This window comes from Thamnophis sirtalis, unplaced genomic scaffold (genome assembly GCF_051295495.1).
Source record: "Thamnophis sirtalis isolate CommonGarterSnake01/CBP01778 unplaced genomic scaffold, rThaSir2_p1.2 scaffold_2, whole genome shotgun sequence".
NCBI lineage: Eukaryota > Metazoa > Chordata > Lepidosauria > Squamata > Natricidae > Thamnophis > Thamnophis sirtalis.
This window is the reverse complement of record NW_028261382.1, coordinates 101,690,525-101,713,469: the sequence shown is the minus strand read 5'-3', so window position 1 is coordinate 101,713,469 and position 22,945 is coordinate 101,690,525. Positions and strand designations below refer to the sequence as shown.

The 22,945-nt window shown below is 45.6% G+C and overlaps 2 protein-coding genes across 5 annotated transcripts in view; one reads left to right on the top strand and one right to left on the bottom strand.

Annotated features, from left to right (window-relative positions):
• Window positions 1-2,022: 2,022 nt before the first annotated feature.
• Window positions 2,023-17,493, bottom strand: LRRC14 (leucine rich repeat containing 14). 4 transcript variants are annotated; one of them, XM_087706612.1, is made up of 5 exons: window positions 17,382-17,493; window positions 8,893-9,233; window positions 7,478-7,837; window positions 5,079-5,714; window positions 2,023-3,290 (listed from the first exon to the last, which is right to left on the bottom strand). In XM_087706612.1, the coding sequence occupies exons 3-5, from the start codon at window positions 7,798-7,800 to the stop codon at window positions 2,720-2,722; spliced, it is 1,530 nt and encodes a 509-aa protein (XP_087562738.1). In that variant the 5' UTR covers window positions 7,801-7,837; window positions 8,893-9,233; window positions 17,382-17,493; the 3' UTR covers window positions 2,023-2,719. The 4 variants fall into 4 exon arrangements, with proteins under 4 accessions (XP_087562738.1, XP_087562737.1, XP_087562735.1 ...); XM_087706611.1 differs by having other exon boundaries at window positions 8,948-9,233; XM_087706609.1 differs by having other exon boundaries at window positions 7,478-9,233.
• A 2,778-nt stretch (window positions 17,494-20,271) lies between these two features.
• The window catches only part of RECQL4 (RecQ like helicase 4), a 33,991-nt gene continuing 31,317 nt past the window's right edge, over window positions 20,272-22,945 (top strand). Inside the window, 4 exon segments of the mRNA XM_087706608.1 lie at window positions 20,272-20,376; window positions 20,508-20,541; window positions 21,318-21,427; window positions 22,393-22,536. Coding sequence (XP_087562734.1) covers window positions 20,293-20,376; window positions 20,508-20,541; window positions 21,318-21,427; window positions 22,393-22,536 — 372 coding nt within the window. The 5' untranslated portion in view covers window positions 20,272-20,292.

The following is a 22,945-nucleotide window of genomic DNA, read 5'->3' as shown; positions in this document are numbered from 1 at the left end:
ACCGGTTGGGTTGGCAATATATAAATCATGTAACAATGTTGTACCTGTTCCTTTAAATCATACTGTGTAAAATGTGATTGGTTGCTGTTTTCCTCAATCGGCCACAAGAGGGAGCCAGAACGACTGTTAGCTCTCTCTCTCTGTTCATTAGATGCTGGGCTGATCTGATCTGAGTGTTTTGGAAGCTGGCTGTTAGAAAGTGCCGTGAGCTATTGTAAGTTTTGCAACTGCTAGCAAACTTTGTTTACCGGACTGATTATATGATACTGGATTATGTTATTTGGATTATCCCTTAACTGAAAGACACTGAGGACTGTCTTATTTGTGTATGGCTTGGACTGTTTGATGGACTCTGATACCTCTATTTCCACGAAAGTAAAAGCCTATTTAAACTGCGGTGTCTCTGTATGCTGGTTTGTGTGTTCTTCAACACAACTCTCACAACGCTTCGCTGAATGTACTCGCTCTCCCAACTGGGAGCTTACCTAACACTGGTTATGGGCCCAGGGTGTACCAGGAGTAGCTAAAGCAGAGTTGGTGTTGATACGCAATACCGCATACAGACAGCTGTTTATTGTAGTGATTGTTGCTATCCTGGAGAAGATGGCGAGCGATCCATCAACAAGCCTGTCGATGATAACCTGGTTGGATGGGACTTAGCTAACAAGTGCCGTTGTAACTTTGAACATTCCCTGAGAGAACGGTTGTTAAGTAGGGAGCTGCCTGCATACCGTTTGTCCCCGAGAACTGCAGTGTTCAGAAGAGCACATGAGGCATGTCAAACCACCCACGGGGGCTTCCCACTCAGTGGTCTTCTCCCCATTCCATGATGGGTTAGATCAGTGGCCCCCATCCTTTGGGGCACCAGGGACCGGTTCTGTGGAGGGGTTTCCCCATTGACTGGGAGGGGGGAGGGGGGGTTCGTGTGCAGCCTACATTCCACATTCCTGGCCCGGCTGCTGGCATGCTGTGGCCACAGATCAAGGGTTGGGGACCCTTGGGTTACATCAGTGATGGCTAACCCTTTTGGTGCCGAGTGACCAAAGAGTGCGTGCGCATGTGCGCACAACCCCAAAATGCAATGTGAGCATACCCCCCCTGCACATATGCTCCACCCCCCCTTGCCCATTTTTGGCTTCCAGGCTGGTGCAGGAAGCTTTCCAGGCCCAAAATAGCAATAGCAGCAATAGCAGTAGACTTATATACCGCTTCATAGGGCTTTCAGCCCTCTCTAAGCGGTTTACAGAGAGTCAGCATATTGCCCCCAACAATCTGGGTCCTCATTTTACCCACCTCGGAAGGATGGAAGGCTGAGTCAACCCTCAGCCGGTGAGATTTGAACCGCTGAACTGCTGATCTAGCAGTAGCCTGCAGTGCTGCATTTAACCACTGCGCCACCTCGGCTCTAAAATCCAATGCAAATGCCCCCTGCACATGCACTCCCCCACACATGCATGTGTGCATCCCCCGCATGCAACCCGCTCCCAGTGCATGCGTGGGCAGAAGCCTCAGAACCAGCTGGCCGGCGGGAGGCAGGCGTGGATCCGCAGTGGAGCTGGTCTGGGCTGACGGCTTGTGTGCCCGGAAGGAGGGTTCTGCGTGCCACAGGTTCCCCATCACGGGGTTAGATGGGCAGCTGACACGAACCAATGCTGAGAGGCTCCTTGGAAGCACATCGGAAGGAAGGACAGTAGCACTAGCACTTAGACTTATATACCGCTTCATAGTGCTTTTACAGCCCTCTCTAAGCGGTTTACAGAATCAGCCTCTTGCCCCCCAACAATCTGGGTCCTCATTTGACCCACCTCGGAAGGATGAGTCAAGCTTGAGCTGGTCAGAATCGAACACCCTGGCGTGCATAGTGAGTTAACTTGCAGTACTGCACCATGCTAAATTTTAAATTTTGTCTACTCATCTATAATTCAACGTCGACCTGGACTGAATTCGAGATGCTCCTTGGAAACAGCTTGTGTCGCAGGGAGAATCCAGCCCTTCCCAGAAGTAAACGACAGGGACTAGTACTTTGCTCCGAGAGGAATCGTCTTTTATTTCAAGATAAAAGGCCGTTGTGCCATCTTCCCCCTCCCGCCGCCCATCGTAAAACGAGGTTTCCCCCTGAACTCCAGATCCACAACCTGCCTGCTCCCACCTTATTCAACAACGTGAGAGGGCTAACGACAACAGGTGGAAAGCGCCCACCTGCACCCCTCCCATCTCAGACCCCCCCCCCACAACAACACAATGCTACATTCTGATGTATAGAAGTAAAAAATAATAATAATAATAACCCAACAGCCAGGAAAATGACCCCCTCCCTCCCATTGCTACATGCACCGGAAATGGTCTGCAATTGGGGGGGGGAAAACCCCCCCATGGTTGGGACAGACTTTCTGGGCTGGCATCCCCACTTCAGCAGGGATGGAAAGAGGGCGCAGTGCCCTTCTCTGCCCCAGATGTGCCCCTTTTTCCATCCCTGCCAGGCGGCTCCTGTTCACCGGCTCCATGAGGGCCCAGCACAATTGGCAGAGCGTGTTTCCAAGTTTCAGGAAAAAAACACCCTGCAGGCTCTTAATCGGCTGCTTGCAGGGTTACCCCGCGCAGGGCTTCTGGCTGACGCCCGCCGGGACTGCTAAGCGGGCTCAGATCACGGACTAGAAAGGAAGAGGAGGGGCTTTATTCCAGATTTAGGAGAGTAGAAGAGTACCGGCGCCCAACGGGGCTATAAACTGAAATAGTCGAGGCTGTTGTGGCGGCAGAGGTTCGTGGTCCAGACGGCGTCTCCCCGGTTGGCGCTCAGCAGCATCTGCTGGAGTTCGTTGCTGACCCGGGAGAACTTCTCCTCGTCCACGGAGCCGTTGAGCAGGTTGGAAGAGGTGGGGGGCCAGGGCAGGTCGTCCCCGTAGCAGTCCACGGGGTAGGGGTAGATGACCAGCCGCAAGTCCAAGAGGCCCACCGTCTTGTGGAGCAGGTTCTTCACCCCCTTGGCCGAGATGGGGTTGCCGAAGACGCCCAGGTAGCGGAGCCGGGTGCAGCGGCAGAGGGCGGGCAGGAGCAGGTTCAGGTGGGGGTCCATCAGCCGGCATTCCATGATGTCCAGGTGGAGCAAAGTGGAGGCGGCCTCGGTCAGCAGGCCCTGCAGAGGCTGGAGGAGGCTGTCGGACAGGTTGTTCCCGCTCAGGTCGAGCTTCTTCAGGGACGAGGTGTGGAGGCTTTGGGAGAGGTAGGCGAAGTCGTTGGGCAGCAGGTAGCAAAAGGCCAGCTCCAGGCTCTCCAAAGGGCTCCGCAGGTTTCTGCAGAGACGGCAAAAGAGAAGGCCGCTTAAGGACTGGCAGGGGGCCCTCCCTCTCCCCGCTCCTTGTGCCACAAGGACACAAGAGTTGTGTGGCGGTTTCTGGAGGAGGAGCACCCTCGGCCTGTCCTTCAGGCGCCAGGGATGCACTGCAAAAAGTCACAGGTGTTAATTATTTGTTATTTAAGGTAAAGATTCCCCTTGCACATATGCGTAGTCATTCCTGACTCTAGGGGGCGGTGCTCATTTCTGTTTCAAAGCGGAAGAGCCAGTGCTGGTCATGTGGCCGGCATGACTCAATGCCAAAGGCACACGGAACGCTGTTTCCTTCCCACCAAAGGTGGTTCCTATTTTTCTACTTGCACTTTTTACGTGCTTTCGAACTGCTAGGTTGGCAGAAGCTGGGACAAGTCACGGGAGCTCACTCTGTTACGCGGTGCTAAGGGATTTGAACCGCCAAACTGCTGACCTCCTGATTGACAAGCGCAGCATCTTAGCCACTGCGTCCCAATATTTGTTATTTACCCATTATTAAATTTATTGACGGCCCATCTTACCAGAGTTTACCACAATATCAAAAGGATAGAATTTTACAAAACTTACATGCCATGCAAATGAAATAATATGAAAAGATAACTTACTCGATCCTAACTAATAAAAATAAATAGAAATGGATCCAAAATAAAATTTGGTTGAACCAGGGACATGTGCTTAAGAGGTTATAAGTAATGAATGAAACCATGAATCGCTTTCCCTCCTCTTTTGGTGGTCCTTAAAATTCCAATTCAAAGAGGTACATTGGGTTTCTATTTTGGGGGGTATTGTTGACAAGAGGAATGGCTGTGTTTATTGTTTAATGTTATATGGCCCCGGTTATGCACAGTATATATGTGACTGTACAAAAATGAAATGGAAAAATAAAAACACATTAAAAAAAAAAAATTCCAATTCAAAATTCTGGGGCTTCGTCGAACCTTCCCAAGGGCTGCCAAGGGCCGAGATTGCCCAGGGCCAATTTTACGAGTCTTTTAAGAAGTGAAAGGTGGTACAGGAGAGAATGAAACAAACAAAAAGGCAAAATTACATTTTAAGCCCATAAACACCTGGCATCACACAAGCTCTTTTTCCTTTTCCCTTTCAGCCATGCTTTTTTCCTCCTCCCTCATTTCCCCATGATTCTCATTTTTCTTTTTGTACTTATTTTGACAAATTAATTTTAAAAAATTATCAGGGGAAAAAAAAAAGAGATAGGCAGCAATTTGGACTTCTGAACGGGAGCGCGGCCTCTTTGCTAGAACAAGGAAATCTGCACTCTCGTTCTTTGTCCCATGCACAACCCCGCATTTCCCGGATCCATGCAGGATAAGAGAATAACAGCGTTGGAAGGGACCGTGGAGGTCTTCTAGTCCAACCCTCTGCTCAGGCAGGGAAGCCTACAGCATTTCAGACAAACAGCAGTCTAGCCTCTTCTTAAAAGCCTCCAGTGATGATGGAACGCCCACAACTTCTTCTGGAGGCTCTGGTTAATTCTCCAGTCAGGAAATTCCTCCCTAGATCTAGGTCAGGGGTCCCCAGCCCCTGGGCTGCAGTCCATTATCGGGCCCTGGCCTATTGGGAACCGGGCTGCGTGAGAGCTGGGACTTGTGCAGCTCCCCTCGTGTGAGTGGTGTTGCATGCGTGCTGGGAGGCAGTTGTGCAGTCTGGTTTCTCTTCCCCCCTCCCCCAACCCGCCAAACCAGGCTGCCGAGCCGTAGAGGTTGGGGACCGCTGACCTAAGCTGCTCTCTTACCCCAGGAGTTGTGGCAGCTTGCCCGAAAGCCTGGAGGAGCCCAGGTTCAGCTCCTTGAGGCAGGTGAGGCGGCTGAGCTGAGTGGCGAAGTACTGCAGGCTCCCTTCCATGCCCACCGTCAGCCGCCGGACGTCGATGTTGCTGTAGGGCAGCTTCAGGCTGGCCAGGTTGGTGAACTTGGTCAGGTGCGGCAGGACCACCCTGAGGCCGGAGAGCCCGAGGTTGTTGAACCGCAGGTCCACCTGCCGGACCCCGGCGGGGTCCAGGAACTCCAGCAGCCCCACGGTGCTGGCGATGGAGAGCTCCTCCGCCCGGAAGTCCCGGCAGCGCAGGCGCAGGGCGTTGCCGCTGTTGATCTGCAGGGCGTCCTTCAGCACCACGTAGGAGGTGCTGTTGACAAAAAGGTCCACCCAGACGTCCACGGACACGGGCTGCGGTGCCGGCAGGGCCACGGACCGGCTGTAGGGGCCCTTCCTCCGCTTGGAGGAGCGCTTCAGGCACTTGCTCTGCTGCTTGGAGACGTCCAGGCACGCCTTGGCCAGAGTGACCGTCCTGGACCACAGGCTCATGCTCTCCGGGCCCTGCCCTTCGTCCTGGAGGCCCGTCATGTCGAGGATCTGCAAACGCTGGCCCTTGCTGGCCGGAGGGGCAAAAAAAGGAAAGCCGTTAGCTTGAGCAGAAATGGAAACGGTGTCCTATTGGAAGTCTTGAGGGAGGAACATGGGTGCCTCTCTGCAGGCCTTCGAGGTCATGGAAGGTTCCTCCACAAACACCCCAAGTCCCTGAGATGACACCCAGTGTCCTTAGAGGACCTCCAAGGACGGGGGTGGCTGTTCCTGTCACTTTTGCATCTTATCTGGATCAGGAATCTCCAACCTTGGCAAATGTAAGACTCGAGGACTCCAACTCCCAGAATTCCTCAGCCAGCTATGTCCACGAGTCTTAAAAGTTGTCAAAGTTGGAGATTCCTGATCTAGAGTGTGCCAGCTTGCCTGGGTGGGGAATTCTTCTGACTCCCAGTGCTTCTGGGTGGAGAAGTGGGCAAGGTAGCAAACCTATAAATAGAAGTGTTAAAGTGTGTTCAGGGTCCTCCTTTGCTAAGGCAGCTGAATTTAGTCAGCTGAATAAAGCATATCGAGGTATAAACCTGGACTCCCGTCTTTCTTTATACCAAGCCACCCCTGAAACCAGCAAAACAGTGAAAGAGGTAGTAACAGCAGCAACAGGAATAATCTCTATCAGCATTCCTCCACCTGGGCACGGAGTTGGCTGGCCTGCCTTCCTAGAGGTCACCTTTTTCACAACCCTCAATAATAGTGTGCTGGTGGGATTAGAAACAACATAGGATTTCCCTTTGTATTCACTGGGATTTTTGCTAAACTTATTAGCAATAGCAATAGCAGTTAGACTTATATACCGCTTCATAGGGCTTTCATCCCTCTCTAAGCGGTTTACAGAGTCAGCATATCACCCCCACAGTCTGGGTCCTCATTTCACCCACCTCGGAAGGATGGAAGGCTGAGTCAACCTTCAGCCGGTGAGATTAGAACCGCTGAACTGCAGATAACAGTCAGCTGAAGTGGCCTGCAGTACTGCACCCTAACCACTGCGCCACCTCGGCTCTATTCCAGCATCCCTGGAAGAAAATAGCTTTACCGCTGGACTGCCTTATGATGTACAGCTTGGTATTCTCCGCATCTTTAGGGCAAATGAATCCAGGGTAGTGATTGGGCAAATAGAATGAACAGAAGGCACGTGAATCCGACCTTTATCTTCACATGCAAAGGCTTTAACACCATCTGTAGGAATCTCCCATCATAAAAAACGACCTTCCAGAGAGAGATAAGAGGCTCACGGTCTTAAAAAGGCTGGAGAGAAGTTTAAGCGTGGGATAGAATTACAACTTAAAATGAAAAAGCCAGGTGAGATGCCCCGCAAATCAGAAATTGTAGGGAATCCTGGCTTTAATGCGGATAGTCCTTGACTTACGACCACAATCGAGCCCAACATTTTCTGCTGCTAAGCGAGACAGCGGTTCAGTGGGATTTGGCCCATTTTATGACCTTCCTTGCCACAGTTGTTAAGTGAATTGCGGCACTTGTTAAGTTAGTCACCCATCTGGCTTCCCCATTGACTTCGCTTGTCAGACGCTGCAACTGTCCTGAGCCAGTTGCCAAGGGTCTGAATTGCGCATGGGGATGTTGCAACAGTCATTAAGTGTGGGAAAAAGCTCCTAAGCCAGATTTTCCAGTGCCGCTGTAACTTCAAATGGCCACTAAGTGAACTGTTGTAAGCTGAAGCGCTGCCTGTATTTTTCTGGCCTCGGTGGAGACGCTCCTTCTGTATCTACCGGCTCTTCACTTAGGAAGGCAATGGAGTAGAAGGAAGGGTGCACCTACCTCTTGCTGCAAGTTCGATTCTCCAGCATCTTCATGAGATACGTCACCACCCCCAAAATAATGGCCTGAATACACAACTTATTCGGCTTCTCCCGGATCAGGGCCCGCTCACAATGCTGACACTTGCACAAGAGTTTCTGGAAACTGAGGACGGGGAATGGCCAGGTTTGCACCAATTGCTGGAGCACCGGAGTTCTCTTGTCCATGAAGGCGGCCTTGAAGAGGACGGGATACAGCTCCTTCGGGAGGAAGCCCAGGGCTTCTTGCAAGGTTGAGTAGTGAGAGACAACCTTCTGGGCACAGAGGAAGACCAGGGAATACATGGCAGCAACTGGGCAGGGGGAGCAAGCCAGAAGGTTGCTATGGAAAGGAATAAGATTACTAGATGGGAAAGAATAATACGACCAGACACTTTCTCTCTAGCCTGCCTCCGAAAGCTTCCATCTAAGGGTTCAAACCTTTCCTAGTGACTTCAGTTTCAAGAAACATTTAATGAGAAATTGACATACGCAATGCACTTAATAAACAGAAATCACAACGTACCTGCAAAGAATTCATAGGGAAGAGGGGGGGGGGGGGTCAACCTATTCTCGAAAGCACTGGAAGGCAGGACAAGAAATAATGGAGGGAAACTAATCAAGGAGAGAACCAAACTAGAACAAAGGAGAAACTTTCTAACAGTTTCCCTTCAGAAGCTGTGGGTGTCCCATCACTGGAGGCTTTTAAAGAGAGATTGGACAGCCATTTGACTGGAATGGTATGGGGTCTCCTGCTCCTAGTCCAAGACCTCCAAAGTCCTTTCCAGGCCTGTTATTCTAGGTTAACAACTATTACTTGTCTATCCAGCCAAAAAAAAACCCACCCTAAAGTACCTTAAAAATTAATAAATGGATTATTGCATCTGTTTTCAGGACTACTGTTTACTTCATCAAATGCATGGATCCAATTCAATGTTCTGCACTCTGTGAAAAGTCTATACTGGTGCAGATTAACATCGGGCACAAAAGGCCAAGAAATCTACAGTGAAGGTCCAATTAAACTGATTGCTAAACAATCACGGGGATATTGTCAGCTAATGGCGAGTACCTACTGAAGTGAGATAATGGTCAATGGCAGTCAAAAGAAGTTGGGTTGAGTAGGAATTCTAGGCTGATTCCTCTTTACACTCCGCCTGCAGGTTCTGCCACTCCTTCTCCTACAGTTAGGGACAGATTGTCATGGAGAATAACTATGCGCACACTAAAGGTTGACCACGACTTGATAGCACATTAACAATCCATCCTGAAAGGGCCCCAAGTCTCACTCTAGTTAAAAGTTAAGAAAGGGCTTCAATCCCGCATTTCAATCGCGTTTCACTGACCACGACAGAAGAAAAGCACATGAAATCCCTGCCCAGTTAAATTTGCATTACATGCCTTTTGGGTCCTCTCCAAGAGATGAAACTCTACGATCCCTTTTTTACAGACTTACAGGTCCTGGAAGTTTCCTGATGCCTTGGGATAAGAGAAGGATTTTTTTTTTCCTGCCCTGATGACACTCTAAGCTCCCTTTGGGGAGAAGTGACCTCAAGGACTCCCACTGTATCCAAAGAGTAGATTCAGCACTTCCAACTCTTAAGGATTTCTGCTGCTTCTTCTTCTCCTTCTGACTTGGTCAGCAGTGTTATCCAAAATGAGTTGACTTTCTCAGGAGAGGTAGCTTTTCTACACTGTATCCTCTTCAAAACGCTTCTCTTCCGATTCCTCCATGGCTAAATCTGAGGCAGAAAAACAAGAGCACAATTAAGTAATTAATGAAGTTTTTGCTGGGAGGCGGCATACAGACAGCAGGGATATCTACGGGAATCTCCACAGACATACAGGCAACCCTCTACTCATAATTAGAGCTGACCCCAAAATTTCTGTGGCTAAGTAAGACAGTTGTTAAATGGGTTTGTCCCATTTTACGGACTTTCTTGCCATAGCTGTTAAGTGAGTCACTGCAGTTGTTGTGCTAGTAACAAAATCTGGCTTCCCCATTGACTTTTAGCAGTTAGACTTATATACCGCTTCATAGGGCTTTCAACCCTCTCTAAGCGGTTTACAGAGTCAGCATATCACCCCCAACAATCCAATAGATAGATAGATAGCAATAGCAATAGCAGTTAGACTTATACACCGCTTCATAGTGCTTTCAGCCCTCTCTAAGCGGTTTACAGAGTCAGCATATTGCCCCCAACAACAATCCGCGTCCTCATTTCACCCACCTCGGAAGGATGGAAGGCTGAGTCAACCCTGAGCCGGTGAGATTTGAACAGCCGAACTGCAGAACTGCAGTCAGCTGAAGTAGCCTGCAGTGCTGCATTTAACCACTGCGCCACCTCGGCTCTTTGCTTGTCAGATGGTCGCAAAAGGTGATCATGTGACCATGGGACACTGCGACCGTCATAGATATGAGTCAGTTGCCAAGGGTCCATATTTTGATCACGTGATCATGTGGATAATGCAACGGTGTGAAAAATGGTCACAAGTCACTTTTGTTCAGTGCTACTGTAACTTGGAACGGTCACTGAATGAAATGGTCATAAATCAAGGACTACTTGCATTTTGTAGATACTTGCCTGTCCAGAAGTAAGGCTATTGGGGGGGGGGGGGAGAGCATCAGGAACTATTTTAAATGGTCCTGGAGGGAAGCATTTCTTCCACTTGCAATACAGTGAGTGGTTTCAAGAGAAGACTCTGTATGCCACTGTTAACAATAACGTTCCAATTTATGCTTGATTCCTCTGAATGGCTAAATGATGGTTAACCTTCTCAAAAGCTCCTATAAAGCCATTTTCATCTCCATAAAGTGTTGCTGCAGCATTAAGCCGCCTCTGAATTGCTACTATTCAAATGACTAATGTTAACATTTAAGGTCTTTGCAGTTGTGTAAGGGAAGCATCTTGATCGCCAAGAGGTTTTTTATCCTCTTTATTTTAATGGCGTGTAGTTTGTGCATAAAACTCCCAAAGAATTTTAGCCTTAAAGAGTTGCAACTTTATCTGGAACAAATTTGACCGGGGTCCATAAATTGTTCAGCCCATCGCTGGGTACCTCATGAAGCAATCAATAAATATTTTTTGCTCAGGGGTCTAAAAAGACCCTGGTCTTGTCAAAAGGGGAGGGGGGTGACAACCTCAGGTAGACAGTGTCAAAGGGACCTGTAATCTCAGACAGCATTTTGGAGTTGGCTAACCCATAAAGAGTCTTGAAAATAGGCAGAATATAAATCTACCAATCTATCCCCGATAATGATAAAGAACAGCCTGGGGGGTGGGGGATGGGAAATTGGATTGGGTTATTAAGTGATTCCCATTATTTCCACCTGAACTGAGAGGATGGTCCTTCTGGGAGAGGCAGGAAGGGCAAACGGGATGTCACCCCTTATTCTTACCTAAGAGAAGGGAGCTTACTTTGGAATGCACAGGTTTAACGTAGAAAACTTATTAAATTTGACCAAAGGTTCTTCAACAAGCTGAAATGCAACCTTACTCCCACAAAATAAGGACAATTATTTTATAAAGCATTATCACTGCTTAAACCGCTAGTCTGAATTATGAAGGACAAGAAAGGCCTCTACTCAATTATTCTGCTGCTCCCTCCTTTTATTTCTCCTGCTTTGGCCTTGATGAAATGAGCACCAACTAGCAGTCAGAAGACGCGATGGAATAATTTCACAACTTATGGACAGACTTAATCATAGTTTCAACTGGGAAACTGTGACCATAAGCCAAGTCCAAAAATGCTATGGAATTTCTAGAAGCCTAACACACTCTGAGAAATAAACCATCAACAGATACATAGATATAAACAATATCTACATGCGACATAAAAGAGGCTATCAACAAGCCAAAAAATGGAACCAAAAGACCAAAACTACTTCCCCACCAGCAATCGGCATCTATACGAGCAAGTTTAGCACCAAGATGCAATAGGCATTAGATCAACAATCAAGAAGGAAACAATACTCCAATCAAGGTAAACAAACAAGTCAATAATAAACACCCAGTCAAGGAAATACCAACACTGACAGGGCAAGCCAGTAGCATATAAAGGGAGAGCAAACCTCACTCCTTACTAGCACTGATAATGTTACCTAGTTGGGTTTTGAAACGTCTGGAGGAACACAACCACGTTCAGCGGGCACTAAGCACCTCTCACAGAAGAGCCGTTATATATTTCCCTACCCTGATTGTTGAGCTGAAATCTCTTTTTAGTTTAAGTTGTAGCTGGAGAGCAGTGTTAAACTATGGGCGAAAGAAAACAAGCAATCCAAGTTTCTACATGCATTCTACTCACTACAGTTGGGAGGGCTCCACAGACCTTCCCCAACTATAGTGAACCCATTCAACTGCAGACCCCACCAAGCTGAAGGGTCTGTTTGTGAATGATGCTTCTCTCTCCTCCTCCTCCCAACCCACCAAAAATATGCAACTCTCCGAGGACCAGGAAATGTGAGACAAAAAGAATTCTTTTAACAACAACAAAAACAAGGTTCAGATAGCCATCATAATCTGTGACAACACACAATTGCAGAGCACATCAAATCCTAAAAAAGCATGGACCCCCCACCCCTTGATGGATGTAACAGTGAACTGGATTTCGATACTGAATGCTTTTGCCAGCAACCCCAAGGCACAATCATCAATGAAAAAAATAATAATTCTTACACAACAATTTCAGTAGAGCAGAGGCAGATGCCATCCAAAGTTTCAAGAGACTCACAATGACATCATAATCAAACAAGCTGAGGCCAAACTGTGCCCAGATCTTATGTCACCAGCACTCCTATAAGAGACACCACAGACTCCCGAAGAAGACTAGAAACTCCTGGGAAAACATCATTGAACTGCCATGGACGGTGAAGTGTCATACAACAACGGTCTCACAAATAAGCTGTCAGGATCATCATCATTCATGTCAACACAAGTATGACATGTCTGAGTCTGTACTCACTGATGTTAGTACGGTGACTGAGTTTCTAGTTGCTGAGGAGAACTACTTTGCTGTTAAGAATTTGATTATAACAGTAAAATCTAATTCAAACTAAACTTAAAAGGGAAAAATAGTAAGGAAAAGAAAAATAGTAAAGTAAAAAGTGCAAGAAAAGAAAAAGTGAAAGGAATATAATAAGGAAAAAGATCTTCATCCTAAGTATAAACAAAGTTAGTAACTGAGAGCTAAATAGCTTGAAATAGATCTATACTAGTCTCCCTTTATTTATTTATCAGCACAAATGCAACACAAAGTTAGTAACTGTTTATACTCTCTAAAGTTACATTTATCTTTTCATGTGTCTATAAGCAAATCCACATCATCTTTTCAGTCCTGGTGCCAGCAGAAAGTCCAGATAGAAAGTGTAGCCAGAAGTAGTAATATGTCTTTACCTTGATCAAAGAAACTTACCAGTAACTTTATATTCCTTCCTTTTACATCTTAAATTCTTAATATTTGTTCAAATAGTGTCGCTGTATTTTATAACTCTTCATTTCTTCTTTGTCCCATCACACAGAGCATTCCAAGGCTTTAACAAGTCTCTTTTGTAAACCCATTAGGTTCAAATTACCTAAGTTAATCATGCTTGGCCTGTCAGTTGTCAATCCACTTTTGATATCACCTCTATCTTGCCAGATAAAATTTGTTCTATATCTGACATTTCTTTAATGACATAGTTTAACCAGAAAAGCAGACATGGTTTCAGAAATTGTTGATACCATGACTATTATTCTCTGATTTAGTTCTTCAAAAGTCTTCTTCGGTATTTTTATTGTTATAGCATGTGGCAGGCTTGGGCATTTTCCTCTACTTAAAAGTCTTTACTTCTCTCTAGGATCCCATTTTTAAAATATTGAAATTATACCCCATGTTGTGCTTTGTGAAAACCAAAACAGAACAAGAAGTGCTTTGTACTTTATATTTAATTCCCAAAATATTTTTTCAAGTTAAGTTTCAATTTTACCTGTACCCTTAGTCCACTTTTTAAGATCAAAAATCTTATTTTGCTTTTTGCTCTTTATATCAGTTTTTTTTTTTTAAAAAACTTACGCTTATATTTTTCCAATAAGGATTGAAGATAGAATCTCCTATCATTTTCACACCTGTCATGCCAAAGATCCTTAAAAATTTCAAAGTAATTAATGAGCTGTTTCTATTGATCAGTGATTAGAAAACGAGGTTTGCAAATGTGTCCTTTATAAGGCCCTTGTGTGGTTGTGAGCAAGATGGCTAATTCCATTTCCCCCAGTGCTCAGGCCTGGAAAACACCGTTGTCCTGTGGTCTCCTCTCCTCTTCTTACCTGGAAAGGTGCCCAAGAACTAGCGGCACTGAAAAAAAGTGACTTATAACCGTTTTTCACACTTACAACCGTTGCAACATCCTCATGGTCATGTGATCAAAATTCAGACACTTGGCAACTGGTTCGTACTTATGACCGTTGCTGTGTCCCAAGGTCACGTGATCCGCTTTTGCGACCTTCTGACAAGTAAAGTTAATGGGGAAGCCAGATTCACTTAACAACCGGGTTACTAACATCAACTGCGATGATTCACTTAACAACTGTGGCAAGAAAGGGCGTAAAATGGAGGCAAGTCTCCCTTAACAAGTGTCTCACTTAACAACAGAAATGCTGGGCTCAATTGTGGTTATGATATATATTCCCATCAGAAAGTAGGTATATTCTGACCAACCGGAGGGAGATACTGAACTGATGGGATTCAGGCCTCCCGGAAGCATTCAGAAGACTGACCTGCCCAACCAGTGCGATCAAGAAACAAATCAACAGAGTCAGAACTATTCCTAGAGTGACCTATTAAAAGACAGACCACAGAAACAAAATAATCTAACACCGCTACTGACACCTACAATTCACAGCCTGAGACATTCAAATGCATTATTAATAGACTGCAACCACACCAGACACTGTTCTGACCCAGCCTTAGCAGAAACAAGCAACAGACTCCTTGTCACAAAAAAACCCTCTTTACCTCTTGTGGAATTAATTTGCATTCACCCATTGAATGCAATTAATAGTCCAGGCAAGAGTCCTTCAAAGAGTTAACTGCAGCAACAGACCTTATCAGTTCCTTTTGCAAGGCAGTGAGCTCCCAGCTGAAAAGCTGCAAATTAAGTTCTGGAAAGCCCTCTTTGATGCAGGAAACATCATGAGCAAAATCTTCAGAAATACGAACTGTTGTCTCCTATGACAACCACTCCCCTTTTCTTCTATTTATTGCCCAGACAGGGAGGGCCCATTCAGCAGCCACCTGTGCTTTGCTTCCTGAGTAAACTCCTTGTCTTCCATTGCACAACTCTGAATTCTAACCTTCTAAGTTCTAACTGCTGTGCGCATACCTTTGTATGGAACAGGCCCCAGCTGTTCTTCCTCCCCACTCATCTCAGCCTCCAAAGGCAGCTGCCTCTCTGTTGGCTGGGAAATGTCGCAAGGCCCAGTCTCTATCTCTGCGTCCGATGCAGAGCCTTCCCCAGACTCCAGCACTGGCCCAAGTTCCTCCCCAACCTCCTCCTCATCTTCCTGCTGCCTGCTCTGCTGACAGCTGGCGGGCCACAACAGACACACAGACAACCAACCAGCCAGCCAAACTTAAAACAGGAAATAAGAAAGAAAATAACTATGCTGACAGAAGAAACAAATCCATTTCCTTATATGTGAGTTTGAGCTACCTGCCTCAAATCAGAGCCAAACTTAAATGCCTAATTGTCAACTAATTATCCTAAGAATGGCTCCATCAAAGGCTTGCAAAAGAACAAGGAGCAAAATGCAGACATGCCCCCCTCCAGTCCCCTCAACATTTACTACAAAGGATGTACTCTATTCCTCTCAGCAGAAAGCAGCAAATGCTCAGGGAGTATGTTGGATTTGCTTAACAACCGTGTGATCCACATAACAACCATGCAGTGACATAAAAATAAAAACTATGGGTAGTCCTAGACTTAGGACCACAATTGAGCCCAAAATTTCTGTTGCTAAGCGAGACAGTTGTTAAGTGACCATATGTCTCTGGGACACTGCAACTGTCATGAGTCAGTTGCTAAGTATCTGAATTTTGATCAAGTGATCACGGGATCCTGGAATGGCTCAAAGTGTGAAAAATGATCATTACTTTTTTATCCCCATGGTTGAGTGATCAAATTTCAGATGGCTGCAATGTACAATGGTGTGTGTGTGTGTGTGAGAGAGAGAGAGAGAGAGAGAGGGAGAGAGAGAGAGGGGGGGGGAGAGGTGATCCCCTTTTAGCAATAGCAATAGCAGTTAGACTTATATACCGCTTCATAGGGCTTTCAGCCCTCTCTAAGCGGTTTACAGAGTCAGCATATTGCCAACAACAACAATCCGGGTCCTCATTTTACCCACCTCAGAAGGATGGAAGGCTGAGTCAACCTTGAGCTGATGAGATTAGAACCGCTGAACTGCAGATAACAGTCAGCTGAAGTGGCTGCAGTACTGCACCCTAACCACTGTGCCACCTTGGCTCTTTTGCGACCTTCTGATAAGCAAAATCTATGGAAAAGACAGATTCACTAAACAACTGTGTCACATAACAACTGCAGTGAGTCACTCAACAACTCTGGCAAAAAAGATCATAAAATGTGACAAAACTCACTTAACTGGCTCGCTTAGCAGCAGAAATTTGGGGCCCAATTGTAGTCGTAAATCAAGGACTATCTGCATATGCTTCAGTTTTCTGCCAAACTTAGTACAGAGGTGCATTTAAACCTGGCACGTGGCGGTAAAATAATGCACAACCCACCAGCTATGGACCAGATATGATGCTTTTCCCTCTATGAAGGAGGTGGGTGGCAGATTAAAAAGTGTGAGAAATTAAAAGAAATAAATTAAAATAGAAAAAACAATAAATAAACTTGCAACGAACCAATCCTGCAGGCCAGAAGGACTGTCCCTTCGAAACTTGCAAAGAAATACAGGTAGTCCTTAACTTGTAGCCACACAGAACAGAATGTACAGTGGTACAGAATATTAAGAGTTGGAAGGGACTTTGGAGGTCTTCTAGTCCAACCCCCTGCTCAAGCAGGAGACCCCTGACCATTTCAGACCAATCTGCCCAATCTCTTCTTAAAAACCCATTCATTTCAACTTACAACGCCACTTTTTAAAAAAAGCAAGTGATGACCATTTTTCACACTTACGACCGTTGCACATCCCCCACCGTCCCCTGATCCAATGTCAGACGCTCGGTAACCGACTCACATTTATGACGGTTGCAGCGTCCCGGGGGGGTCACGTGATCCGCTTTTGCGAACTTCTGACAAGCAAATCCCATAGGGGGAAGCCGGATTCGATTAACGACCATGCGATTTGCTTAACGACCGCAGGGATTCACTGAACCACCGTGGCAAGGAAGGTTATAAAATGGGGAGAAAAATCCCCAGCTATGGAAAATTTGGGCTCAGCTGCGGTCGTAAGTCGAGGACCACCTGTATTTAGGGGGGGGATTATTTTTAAATGGCCTCCTGTTGCCCCCTCCCCTTTCAGATCTTGCCAAACTCGTCCCCCCCCTCATGAGGATCCCCTCAGAGACCCTAATTTTCCCTCATCGTCCCTCCAAAATTGTTGGGCGCCCCCCACCCTGAAACCTAGGAAAGCCCCCCCTCTTTAGATAAAAGACAAAGGGGAGGCCTCCCACAGACGGAGCCGCGGCCCTTGCCGGCGTAACGGCTGCCAAGCCCCCTCCTTTGCAAGCAGCGCCCGAGAAAAGCCCCCTCAGCGGCTACCGGGGCGCGGGGTTTTGGGCCTTCTCCTCCGCTCCGGGCCTCTCTTCACGACGCTCCTCAAGATTCTGAGGGGGGGGCTGTTCCCATGGCAACGAGGCCCGCTCCCGCCCGCGACACGCCCCTCCGCCCTTACCCGCGACTCGCTCCGTCGGGCCCGCGCTTTTTTTTTCCTTTTTCCTCCCCGAAGAAAACCATTCCCGAGCGCCTCTCTCCCCGCCCCGACCGGATAACAAAGTCCCGCGGCGGCCTCCGTACACCGCCGCGCACGCGCAGGTACCGCCTCTTCCCTGCCTCCGCGGCCCCGTTTCCAGGAGGGGAAAAAGCCAGACGGAAGACGGGAGGTGATTGGCTGAGCGGGGCGCGTGCGCTTCCCTTATTGGCCGGCGCTTCGGGGAGCGGGAAATCCTGTCAGGCTCGGCAGCGGCCTCGGACGGCGAGCTTTCCTGTAGGTTGATCCGGCGGGGGGAAGGCGGGAGCCCCGTTTCTTCTTCTTCCTCCTCCTCCTTGCGTGTCACCTTCCTCGGGGGGCTCCGGCTCAGCCAAGCCAGTGGCAGTCACAATTGAGCGGGGGGCGCAGCGTCCTAACTCTGGAATTGGAGGGACTTTGGAGCCCCTCCTGCACCGTTCTCCCGTGAGGCAGCCCCCTCAGAGCCCCCTTCCTGAGCTGCCTCTCCCCTCTCTCCTCCCGGCCCCACCTTTAGGAGCCGAAGCCCAGTGCTGAAAAGCGAGAGGGTCTTTATTCGTTTCTTTATATTTATGTACTTATTAGTCCATTGCTGAAAAAAGGTCTGTGGGAGTGTGTGTATTTCCTTCTATCTATCCATCTATCCATCCATTATATCTATTTCTTTCTATTATCTCTCTCTCTCTCTTTATTAGCTATCTTTCTATTTTTCTTTCTATTTATCTATATCTATATTTATCATTATATCTATAGCTATCTATGCCTATATCTGTCGATTATCTATAACTATCTATTATCTCCCTCTCTATTATCTCTTTCTATTTTTCTATTTATTATCTATATCTTTATTTATCTCTATCTATTATCTATATAGCTTTCTATTATCTCTCCCTCTCTCTATTATCTTTCTATTTTTCTTCCTATTTATTATCTATATCTATCTTTATTTCTATTTATCTATCTCTATCTATTATCTGTATATATCTATTATCTGTATATATTATCTCTCCCTCTCTCGTTCTATTTATTATCGATCTGTCTCCATCTATTATTTCTATCTCTATTTATCTCTATTAACTATCTATTTATTATCTATATCTATCTATATCTTTATTTCTATTTATCACTGAAAAGCAAAGTGGTTTCACACTTATTTATTTACTTATTTATTGGAAAGCAAGGGTTTTTTTTATTTATCCACTGTTGAAAAGCAAGGGGCTCTCCCATTTATTTATTGGAAAGCAAGGGTTTTTTTCTATCATCCATCCATCCATCCATCCATCCATCCATCCATCCATCCATCCATCCATCCATCCATCTATCTATCTATCTATCTATCTATCTATCTATCTATCTATCTATCTATCCCCATCCACTGCTGAAAAGCAAGGGGTCATTCATTCGATTTTTAGAAAACAAGGGTGGGTGTTATTGATTTGATTTTTGTATCTTGCCTTGATTACTTTATAAATGGTTAGTTTGGCGTTCTCAAGATTTGCAGGCCAGGCCTCTGACCCAAATGGAAGAAAGCTTCCTTTCTTATCTTCTTTGTCTTTTCCTCCTACTTCTGTGCTTTCCTTTCTCGAATCAAAGGGCAAAAATTCTGCAGAAGGTCTGTGGGTTCATGTAAAGCCCCTATTTGTGTGTCTTGTGCCTTTCTGAGAAAGCCATGATGGTGATGGTGATGGTGATAATGATGATGATGATTTATTAAAAAAAAAAACAATGGTAGTACCAACAGTGACAGGATTGGATTGCTTTGAGTGCAATCCCAAAACATTGGGAGCACCACTTGAATACCTTTGGCATTGATAAATTCGCCCTCAGTAAATTGCAGAAGGCAGCTTTACTCACAACAGCTAGCATCCTGCAATGATACAGTACCTCTAACACCATCAAACATCCAGACCTGGCTATCCCATGTCCCTGGGAAGGACTCAAGAGGTGAACAAAAAGGCCAAATCCAGTCTGAACGTCTGGCTGACTGCAAGGAACACAATTTATTAAACATTAGCATGTTGAGAGAAAAAAAGGAAATGGTGACTCTGTTGTCATAGCTTTGACAGGACAGACTCTCAAATCACAAAGCCATCCCAGCCATGATAGCTGCCCTCTGTAAAAGATCTCCAGTTAAAGTATTAAAAGCTTTTTTTTAAAAAAAAAAATTCTACATGCTTAAATTGCAGGACAATGAATAAAATATTTCAAAGTGGAATTTTAAAGTTGTGGAGTTGTCTATCAAAACCTGAATGAGAATATTGTGTGATGATTGATGCTTGTGTCAAGGACTTGGGTAGTTGTATTATTTGTATTTGTATTTAAGTTTATTTATATGCCGCCCTTTTCCATGGGGGGGACTCAGGGCGGCTTACAACTTAAAAAGGGTGGGGGGGAAACAAACTTTTAACATATAGAACAATACATCATTAAAACACAACATTCATACCATTCGGGCGGGTTGCAATCTTTAGCCCCAGGCCTGACGGGATAGCCAGTTTTTAAGGGCTGTGCGGAAGGTCTGGAGGGTGGTGAGGGTACGAATCTCCACGGGGAGATCGTTCCAGAGGGTCGGAGCAGCCACCGAGAAGGCTCTCCTCCGCGTGGTTGCCAGTCGACATTGACCGGCGGATGGAACTCGGAGGAGGCCTAATCGGTGAGATCTAATTGGTCGAATGGAGGTGATTGGCAGTAGGCGGTCTCTCAAGTACCCAGATCCACTACCATGAAACAGTTGTCCTGTTTGTATTGTGTTCTCTCATGGTGTTCCTTGCTAAATTTTCTGATGGAGTTTTCGTGAGGACTAATTTACCTGACATTCTGTCTTTTCATACAGTTTTCAGGAAATTGGCCAAATGGAACTATGGACCCTTTGGACAAAATTAAAGTCCAACTGAAAAAATGGGAGACATCTTTTTTTCAGGAGCAGCAGAGGAAGCCCAGCAAGGTATTTGGAATGTAATTTAATCTCAGATTATCATAGTTTTCAATCTTATGTTGTTAGGCTAATGAAACCATTTTCAACACAACTGTAATCAAGCAGATTTCCAAAATTATTTCTTTGTGTTTGTTTTCCAGGCAGATGTCCTGGATGCTCCTGAAAAAATAAAAAGTAAGCATGATTCTTCTCTACAACACATTATAGTCCTGCGTATGGAGGTACAGTAGTAGATGTGATAAAATATCAGTTTCGATCAGTGGAAAGTGATAGTTCTTTGCAAACATTTAAAATGCTATGTTTTGATCATTTTCTCATCAGAAAGTAGGTAAGGAAGGCAAGAAATCTGTATCTAAAACTTTTTCATTAGATGCTAATTGCAATTATTTTACAATACATTGATACTCAGTTTAATTGCATTGATATATATTTTGTCAAAATGACTTCTTAGTCTTTAACTTTTTACTATCAGAAAACAAAACGTGAATGGCATTGAGGGAGTAATAATATAATAGGACACTGTGATGACTAGCATCAAACAAACTGTTTTTCAGACAGTCCCTCTCAGCCGCAACATTGTCACAGATTTGGAAATGTGTTTGTTTTTTTCTTTATGGATTGAAGCTAAAGTTTCATTCATTTAGAAGAGGAATGTAGCTAAATCTTTCCTTCTCTACTTCTAGCAACTGTGACTTCAGTGAGTTGTAACTGAACAACGCTTCAGTGGTTTAATAAGATTCTTCACTGTTTGGGGTGTGCAAAACGTTTCATTCCGAGGGTAACATTTCACAAACTTCCTGTCCCTTGCCCTCATGTTTTGAATGTGAAACTGTTTTTTGAGTGCAAAGTGAACAATTGGATAACCTACCTAAAGATGATTGCCCATTTGAGGGATTACAGCATTAATTTGGCTACATGATTCTCAGCTCAAAACTCTCATTTGTGCACAGAACTCTACAGAGAGTACAAGGCTCTGAAGGAATCCAAGGGGCGTCATGATCATCCTGAATCTGTCATGACCTGCCAGCAAGAAAACCAGGAACTGGTAGCACCAGAAAAGGTATTTAAAAAGCCACCGTTTTCCTGGATGCCCAAAAGGTCTTTGATAACTTAAACTGGCAATTTATGATCCAACAAATTAGAAATGTGAATGTTGGAGACAATTTTGGAAATATGATAGAAGCTATATACACTTCCCAAAAGGCAAACGTAATACTAAATGGGGATTCCAGAAAGAGTTGTTCTAACCCAGTGGTGGGTTCCGGATCCCTTTGCAACCGGTACGCTGCAACGGGGCCGGGCGTCCACCATGTGCACGCGCGCAGTGCATGCATGCGTACTTACCGTCCGTGACGCTCCACAACGCTCCAGCTGTTCGGCAGAGCATTGTGCAGGCACCGTACGCTCCATGCGGGTGCGCGAAAGCCCCGATCGGCTCAATTACAGGTAAGGAGGGTGGGCAGGTGGGCCCTCTGGAGCACCGTACCAGAACGGTACCTGGTGCTCCCAGCAGGCACCAGTACGCTCATACCGGGGCATACTGGTCGTATCCCACCACTGGTCTGAGCCAAACTTGCTTAAACATCACCAACATCTCAGTTGTTGGGTTTTTACAACAGGCTAAACCTAGTTACTACAATAGTCGAGTTTATGGGTTCACATTAATACAATACACTTATGTGCCTTGTGAATGTGGCCCCCAGATCTTTAATTGTTTTCCTGAAATATCTTATGCCAAGTTAACATTTCCTTCACTCCTTTTATACCCCGCATCCAAAACTCACTGGTTGTGTTTGCACAATATACAAACCCTAGTTTACCTAATCATTTAATTTTCCCATTTCACCCGTCATGATTTGCATAGTGTATACAATTAACCACACTTGCTGCATTCACACAAGAGGGCAACCCAAAAAACAAAATTGTTGAATTTGTGACTTCGCCCGGGTCTTTTTGAAAAAGTCTTTTTGGTACAGTTGCTAACAACTGAGTTGTCTTTCTGTCTTCTCACTACTTGGGTTTAAGGCACCTGATTCCGGTTCCTGGGGGTCGCACCTGAATCGAGGACTGAAGGTTTCTAAACCGACCAGGCAGAATCCAGAAGCCTTGCAGGCCTCTGCACAGCATTTTGGGATGAAGCTGAAATGCAACTTAGGTGCAAAAATTAAGGTCTGAAGACTTTGTGACTGTTGAGAAATGTATAGTCGCTATATAATGGCACTTTCTGAGTTCAAAGAATGCAAATATATATTGCGCAAAAGATTGTGGTTTTAGAACGTAGAAGTACTGTAGCTTGATTTCTGAAGGATGAAAGTTATTGCAGAATCAAAGGGACCAATTCTCTTAAAAAAATTCTTTCTTATCCCTGCTCTGTTGTCAACAAACGTAAGACTTGCATCTCATTTTGAGTTGATTAGATACCTCCCATAGCATTTATCTTGGCTCATAGCTACCAATAACTCAGAACCGTTCAAAATTTGATCTGGAAGGGAAGTCTACATTTATGAGTCACTTTCTTATTATATTAAACTGTGATTGTGACTAAAGAAATAAGAAAATCAAGTCAAATAAATAACAT

Excerpts from the sequence above, each read along its gene's own strand:
- LRRC14 (XM_087706609.1), bottom strand. The coding sequence starts at position 7,800 with ATGTATTCCCTGGTCTTCCTCTGTGCCCAGAAGGTTGTCTCTCACTAC. Across the intron at positions 5,715-7,477 it reads AATCGAACTTGCAGCAAGAG|CAAGGGCCAGCGTTTGCAGA; the intron begins GTAGGTGCACCC and ends CCCTCCGGCCAG. Across the intron at positions 3,291-5,078 it reads AAGCTGCCACAACTCCTGGG|AAACCTGCGGAGCCCTTTGG; the intron begins GTAAGAGAGCAG and ends CCGTCTCTGCAG.